This window comes from Syngnathoides biaculeatus, chromosome 5, assembly GCF_019802595.1.
Source record: "Syngnathoides biaculeatus isolate LvHL_M chromosome 5, ASM1980259v1, whole genome shotgun sequence".
Lineage (NCBI taxonomy): Eukaryota > Metazoa > Chordata > Actinopteri > Syngnathiformes > Syngnathidae > Syngnathoides > Syngnathoides biaculeatus.
In genome coordinates, this window is record NC_084644.1 from 26468403 (window position 1) to 26476306 (window position 7904).

A 7904-nucleotide genomic window follows, 5' to 3' on the forward strand; every position below is an offset into this window, starting at 1 on the left:
AGGCTCCTGTTCACCCGCCGACCTTAATGAGGAGAAGCGCTACAGAAAAAGGATGTAGCATTAAGTTGGCTCGGCTTGGCCGCTGGCTCGATAAAGTGCCTGGATCTGCCCCTTGAGAACATTTACCCATCTTACAGTATATTGAAAATATTATTTTTAATTTCTTATATTTTCCATCTTAATCCATGAGTTAAATAAAGCCTGACAGCTAGGAGCAACAGACTTACTATATTAATTAACCTTCACATCCTACAAGTGCGTTATAGGATGCAGTTGCTATACAATATTTCATCTCTTAATGAATGTAATTTACGTGGAAAGAACTTTTGGTTACCGTACGATGATACGGTATAACAGCCCATTTTCAGAAACGCGATCATAATCCATCCTTATGGGGCCATTGGCCGGAAAATCGGCCCAGCAATGCGTGACAGATGAGCTCCTGTTCGCCAGCAGATGCAAATGCAAATGTGATGTACAATCAGCGTTACAAGATAAGCAGACGAGAATTTGATCTGTTGAGGCCTTCTTTATCATAAAAATCTCAGGGAGCTGGAAATTCAAGTTGGGTGGCGTGCAAACGGGTGCCTGTTAAGAAAACAGCATTAAACGCAACAATGAGCACTTTTGTCACTTTTATAGCAAGACTTTGAGGTTTTGACTGCCAGCCTGTTGGGCCTGTTAAAAATAACAGCACAGGGATGGTCGATGTGTGGAGAAGTCTTATTTCAATGAAGCGACGGTAGCTGTCCTGAGTCATGGTGAACAGAAAATATGTTTTCAAACAGGTGTTTCGATTTTTTTTTTTTTTTTTTTTTGCAGATAGACCTTAACACACTGTGAAAACTTCAAACCAAATGAGAAAAAAAACAAATTACCTCATTTCTCAGAGCGTAATCTAAGACTCGTTTTGAACTCACGTTCAAGTACTGTGAGAATAGACCGAAACAAAAAGACATGACCAAAAAAAGAAGAAAGAACATTTCTGCTTTTATCTTTCTGAAGTCTCAGGCAGCTCTCCCTCATCTTCATGGGTGGCTAGTGGACCAACATTTTTGTCATAGTACAAATCCAAGAAGTCAAAACACACCGAGTCAAAATGAGACATTCATGTTCAAGGCCATTTAACAGCCAAAGTTCAACCAGTCATAGAAAATGTACATTGGTCTCGTGCAATTTAAATGTGGTCTCATTACAAAACTTAATTAGACAAATTGAATTAGATGTACATCAATGAGTAACATCATCAGTCATCTGGAAGGAATAGCAAGCTTTATATTGCAATTTAAAGAGCATACACACCCAAACGTTTGCATTTTTCAGTCCTCTAACTGAATTCTGTATTGCGCCACTGTCCAGGGAAGTCTCCAAAGTGCATTTTTATCCATCTATGGTCTATAGCACAAGTTGACTTTGGGTCAAAGGTGGGGTAAACCCTGGGGTGGTCACCAGCCAATCGGAGAGCAGCAGTGATGAAAATATCAGAAAAACTCCCCCCCCCCCAAAAAAAAAAAAAATATTTACAATGCATCCTGACAGCTATGAAAGTGAAGAAGTGACAATTTTATCGAAACATCTTCCAGGTTGCACATGTGCCTATCCAGCCAACTTCGACACCCTGGACTTGTGGCCAATCACATGGCACATACAGACAAACAACCAATCACACTCACATTCACACCAATGGAAAATACTGTTTGGAGCATTTGTCAAATTTAAAACCCGTGGGAAACTTTCGGGCCTGCCAGGTCATTTTAGGCGGCCTACGAAAGCTTGCTACAATTTTTCCTTGACTTCTGCCCAAATCTAGAAGTAAAAATTATAATAACCACTGACAATAGTGCAATAGGATCAGATTATTATTTTTATTGTTCCCACACACAACATATTAGTTTTGAGACAAGAGCACTAACTGTGTCTTACTGTAGTCACATGTCAAGTCTGGAAAGAAACAGTGCAGCTCATCTCTGGCTAATAGATGTCATTGCTTGGTTATTAAAAAAAAAAAAAAAAAAAAAAAAAACAAGGTTCTGTGGCCTTTGAATTGCCTCTCCTGTGTATCCAAAATAACAAAACAACATAATTAGTGTTTTAATGCCAAATCAATTCACACAGATCTTACTGTTGCTGTTGCGCTTTTCGGAATCCATTATTGCCTGGGGAAAAAAAAAGACAACATTGTTTATGTAACCTCTGGAAATAAAAAAAACTAAGTCATATATTGAACCAAAGTTTTTGGCGCACAATTACTCACCTATGAGATTTGACCATTATGACCTCCTAAGCCTAACATGCATGTTTGGGATGTCGGAGTACAGTACAATGCAACAAACCTACGAGTATGAGGAGATCCTGCAAATGCCTTGCAGGAGAGCCCCAGCCAAGATACAAAAACTGAACCCCAGCGCAGTGAGGCACAAGTGCTTTAAAAAAAAAAAAGCACACACACACACACAATTCAGAAAAACAAGACCAAATTGACGCCACTAGGCACAGGTCTAGGGAGCATATGAACCCCCCACCCCACCCACAGTCTCTCACATTCACACATGCATGCAACTCCTTTGTGTGACAATAGTTGCCTGTATGTCGTCGTCGTGGTGATTTTCATTAAAGGAGCCCCCCCCCCCCCCCGCCCCGAGGGACAATTGCTCTCTGAAAATGTTCTTGCTCTGGGGGTCATTCTTGCTCAGCAGGATCATAATCATAACATCATCAGTATTAACGAGCGGGCTGCAGGAGGCGGGGTGGACGAATAGTAAAATGAGCACCGAGGTAATGAAGACACTCTGGAAGTATAAATAGGTGAGACCACCGTGCATGTGGGGCATGGACAAGGACACGTGTGAACGGAGGAGAGAAAGACAACTGAAAGCCAACAAAAGTGATTTATGTAACACATGTAAATGAAGGTAAGATGAATAATGCAGGGCATTTTATTTTATTTTTCTTTGAGTATGTTTCTATTTCAGTTGTTCTTTCTTGGGGTATTTTGCAGAGATGGCAACAGTACTCGTAATCTTTGCTTGTGTGGTCCTCCTCAGCACCAGGGTGCCCTCGTTTCCACTTCACACCAGCGGGGAGTGCTTCTTCAATACCAAATGTCAGTGTACGATGATCATATCGCAACCTTTCATGTTGCTCGGTGCTTTTACAGTTTTAAGTGACTTTACACACACACATTCAATAAATTGTAGGTGTGTCATAAATTCTACTTCCTGCAGTCAGTCGCATTGTTCAACACGTTGATTCCACTGGACCGTAAAAGTACACACCCTTTTGTGTAAAATGCATACCATATCCTATTAGTAACCGCGCAATATGCAGCTAGTACATGTGCAATATTTTAAACTTTTTTTTTAACTTTCTATACTGCACTACCGTATGATTTACTGTCATACAGCACATAACAAATGTATGATACCAACACACAAAGTAAAGTAAAGTAAAGTAAAGTTTTTGCCAAAGCTGGTATACATGAAAAGCAGAGTCTTAATGTGGATTAAGAATAGTGTGTGTGTGTGTGTGTGTGTGTGTGTGTATTTGTGTGTGTGTGTGCATGCGTGTGTGTGTTTGTGTATGTACATGATGAAGATGGTTAGCACATCAACCTCGCAGTTCCGTGCCTGGAGGTTCAAATCGGGGCACCGGCCTTCCAGTGTGCAGTTTATATTGCATGTTCTTCTCCGGGTATTTTGTGGTTCCACCACCAGGGTCTCCCTCTCCCCATTTTTACCAGAAGACACACCAGGTACTCTCCTGCCTGTTTCTCTGATCACCTTAGCTATAGTAGTCCAGTCTTCTGGGAGCTCTACCTGTCCATCTAGACCCTGTCTCACCTCTTTCCGAAAGGCCGCGCAACATTCTTTCTTTCTCAACTTCCAACACATTCTTCTCCGCTCTACCTTTGCTTTCTTAATCTTCCTACCCGCTACCAGAGTCATCCTACACATCACCATCCTATGATGTTGAGCTACACTCTCTCCCACCACAACTTTACAATCAGTAACCTCCTTCAGATTACATCGTCTGCCCAAAATGTAATCCGCCTGCGTGCTCCTGCCTCCGCTCTTGTAGGTCACTCTATGTTCCTGTCTCTTCTGAAAATAAATGTTCACCACTGCCAATTCCATCCTTTTTGCGAAGTCCACCACCAACTGACCCTCAAAGTTGCTTTGCTGGATGCCGTACTCACCCATCACTTCTTCATCGCCCCTGTTTCCTTCGTCAACATGTCCATTGAAATCTGCACCAATCACAACTCTCTCTCTCTCTGGGATGCTCAGGACTACTTCATCTAGTTCCTTCCAGAATTTCTCTTTCAACTCGAGGTCACATCCTACCTGTGAAGCATAGCCGCTAGCCACATTATACATAACACCCTCAATTTCAAATTTCAGCCTCATCACTTGATCTGATTCTTTTTACCTCCAAGATGCTCTGAGCCAGCTCCTCCTTTAAAATGACCCCTACTCCATTTTTCTTCCCATCTACTCCATGATAAAAGAATGTAAACCTTGCTCCTAAACTTCTAGCCTTACTCCCTTTTCACCTGCTCTCTTGGATGCACAATATATCAACTTTTCTCCTAATTACCATGTCAACCAACTCCTGAGATTTTCCTGTCATAGTCCCAACATTCAAAGTCCCTACATTCAATTGTAGGCTTTGTGGCTTCCTCTTCTTGTTTTGCAGACTAAGCTGCTTTCCTCCTCTTCTTTGTCTTCGACCCACAGTCGCTGAATTTCCACTGACACCTTGCAGGTTAGCGTTGCCGGGGGCGGGCGTTGTTAACCCAGGCCACCACCGATCCAGTATGGGATTCTTCAGATGAACACTCATATTTATTTGGCACAGTTTTACGCCGGATGCCCTTTCTGACGCAACCCTCTGCATTTATCAGGAAACCCACGCAGGCACGGGGAAAACACACAAACTCCACACAGGCGGGTCCGGGATTTAACCCGGGACCTCAGAACTGTGAGGCCAACGCTTTACCAGCTGATCCACCATGCCGCAGGACATTCATTAAAATCATTATTAGTGCTGTACTGTATGTCTATTAGTGTGCATAAAAATGTGCACAAAATTCATATCTGGAATGAGGCAACTTTTTCCTGACATTGGCTATATTATTATTATTATTATTATTTTGTCCTAGGGAGATTTTTGATAAAATATGAAGAAACAATCAAACAAATGTTTATTATTTTCTATGACGAGTTGACTGCGATTGGCTGGCAACCACTTCAGGATGTATCCCACCTCCTGCCCGACAAAAGCTGAGGCCAGCTCCAGCACTTCCGTTATCCTTGTGAGGATAAGTGGCTTGGAATATGGATGCATTGATGATTAGATGACTTTAGAAATTATTTTTGTATAGTATTGCAAGGTGGGCTGCATCAAATCCTCTTTGTAGATTCTACAACCTTGCATTATATTTTATGTGGCTCACATTTGCCATCAGGAATAAGGGTTTTTTTTCCCCCATGCTTCATATCTACAGTCAGTTCCTCAACAGATTTAGACTTCACCAATAACATGTACAGGTACAGCTCAATAAATACAACAACAACTACTACTAATAATAATAATAGTAATAATAACAATAATAAAAACAGCAATGGTAGAAAAGTTCATTTATTTCACTGCTCATACTTAATTTATCTTGGATTCATTAAACGCTAATTAAAGTTATATTAAATATAGAACATTCCTGCCTAATTTCTGCATTAAAAAACATATTGTTTCTTTATTGTTTGTTACGTAGTAGTTTCTAGAGATAATGATTTTGTTTTGCTGTAAGATATACAGTAATGATCAAAATCATATTTAAATGTGATTATATTTCTATATATGATTCTGTCTAACCATTTTCCATTCATCTTATCCTCACTTGGGTCGCAGGCTTGCTGGAGCCTATCCCAGCTACCTGCAGGCAAGAGGCAGGGTACATCCTGTACTGGTTGCCAGCAAGTTGCAGGACTCAGAAAAAACAACAACAAAAAAAAAAAAATGCCAACCAGTCACCATTGTTCTCCTTATACAATTATATCATATATGTAAACTATAATTATAATTTTACATATATAATTAAAATTAACATCAAATGTGAGTGTGGTGCATTGCTATAGTATGAGTTTCACTTTTGAATTGAGCTACCCAACTAAATTGAGTTTTGGACACCAATTTATTGGTATGCACCTGCATGTAATACATTGGTCATGTTCCAGGTATCTGTGAGTACTTGGGTCAGGTGTATGATGTAGGAGAGCGATGGATCACCTCAGATTGTTACCAGTGTGTCTGCTTGGAGCCTTTTGGAGTAGGATGCTGCGATCAGTAAGTACATGACCGCAAAAGGGGTTTTTTTTTTCTCTCCTTGAGTTATATGCACTAATGTGAATTTGCAACAGCCCCTCCAAGCCTGTGGACTATCCGGAGTGGTGCGCCATAATTCACAAGCCCGACTCTTGCGCCAATGTCGCAGTGATGAGAGCCGATCCCAAGCTGCCCTGCTTGTGGGGACAAGGACGCTTCTGACCTGCTGCAGGCCTCCCGTGGAAGTCTGACAGATAGAATAAGACTACTGTATAAAAATATGATGATATAATACAGCATTTCTGCATCCCAATAACAATTAATCTTACATGATGAAGTATGAACTGACCGTGTTTCAAGTACAGTGGTGGCTTGAAATACAAGTCTCCCAAACTTTTTAGCTTTTTGAAATAATGGCCGTTGTTTCTGTATTTTTGAAATAATGGCCGTTGTTTCTGTATTAATAATGACGCACAAATATGTTTAATTCTTCAACTTCTAATGAAATTATGTTTTACTTTATGTGCTGTAAAGTAAATATAGTGTGCTATTTAACGTCTTGTTTCTTCTTCCTTTCCTTTCGGCTTCTCCCGTTAGGGGTTGCCACAGCATGTCATCTTTTTCCATCTAAGCCTATCTGGTCCATCTTCCTCTCTGACACCCACAGTCTTCATGTCCTCCCTCACAGCATCCATCAACCTTTTCTTTGGTCTTCCTCTCGCTCTTTTGCCTGGCAGCTCCATCCTCAGCACCCTTCTACCAACATACTCACTCTCTTGCATGTGTCCAAACCATTGAAGTCTGCTCTCTCGAACTTTGTCTCCAAAACAGTGTGCTATTTAACGTGTCTAAAAAAAAATCTAAATGTTGTGGTTGGGGATTTTGAGTGTGGTACAGGTGTTTTGATTCATGAGCGTAGTCAGGGAACAAATTACACTTATATTTTAAGGCACCACTGTATAACAAGGGATATTCCTTTCCGATCCAACTACTTATACTGTCTAAATGTGGTTGTATGCTGTCAATGAGGCTATCACCTCTAGGATACATTTGAACTTAAATATAAATGATGTATTGACTGCCTCAGTGTGTCATGGAATTTTTTTAAAAACAATATCAATTTATTAGATACTTATTATTTACAACAGTATTATAGACAGCACCGTGGAGCAGCTGGAAAACCTTTGGCCCACATTTCTGAGGACCAGGTTTCAAATCCTGGTCCCGCCATTGTGGAGATTGAATGTTCTCCCCGTGCCTGTGTGGGTTTTCTCCGGGCACTCCGGTTTCCTCCCACATCCCAAAAACATCCATTCATTGGAAATTCTAAATTGCCCTCAAGTGTGATTGTGAGTGCAACTGTTGTCTGACTCCATGTGCCCTGCGGTTGGCTGGCAACCAGTTCACGGTGTAGCCTGGCTCCTGCCCGATGACAGCTGGGATTGGCTCCACCGTTCCCGCGACCCTCGTGAGGATAAGTGGCTCAGAAAATGAATCGATGGACATTATTAAAAACAGAATACTCTTTACCCATCTGTGCCAATATTGTAAAAACATTTCAAGGGATTAATCTGACTTGAACT

General features: G+C 41.0%; 1 protein-coding gene across 1 annotated transcript; it reads left to right on the top strand.

The window, feature by feature from the left end:
• The first annotated feature begins 2800 nt into the window (after positions 1–2800).
• LOC133501523 (prostate-associated microseminoprotein-like) lies at positions 2801–6543 on the top strand. Its single transcript, XM_061821364.1, has 4 exons — positions 2801–2912; positions 2999–3103; positions 6234–6342; positions 6417–6543. The coding sequence occupies exons 2-4, from the start codon at positions 3001–3003 to the stop codon at positions 6541–6543; spliced, it is 339 nt and encodes a 112-aa protein (XP_061677348.1). The 5' UTR covers positions 2801–2912; positions 2999–3000.
• The last annotated feature ends 1361 nt before the right edge of the window (positions 6544–7904 follow it).

What these genes read in the sequence shown, in the direction of transcription:
- LOC133501523 (XM_061821364.1), top strand. Translation starts at nt 3,001, where the DNA reads ATGGCAACAGTACTCGTAATCTTTGCTTGTGTGGTCCTCCTCAGCACC. An exon ending in GTGCTTCTTCAATACCAAAT is followed by an intron (nt 3,104 to 6,233) that starts GTCAGTGTACGA and finishes GTCATGTTCCAG; the next exon opens with GTATCTGTGAGTACTTGGGT. An exon ending in GGAGTAGGATGCTGCGATCA is followed by an intron (nt 6,343 to 6,416) that starts GTAAGTACATGA and finishes AATTTGCAACAG; the next exon opens with CCCCTCCAAGCCTGTGGACT.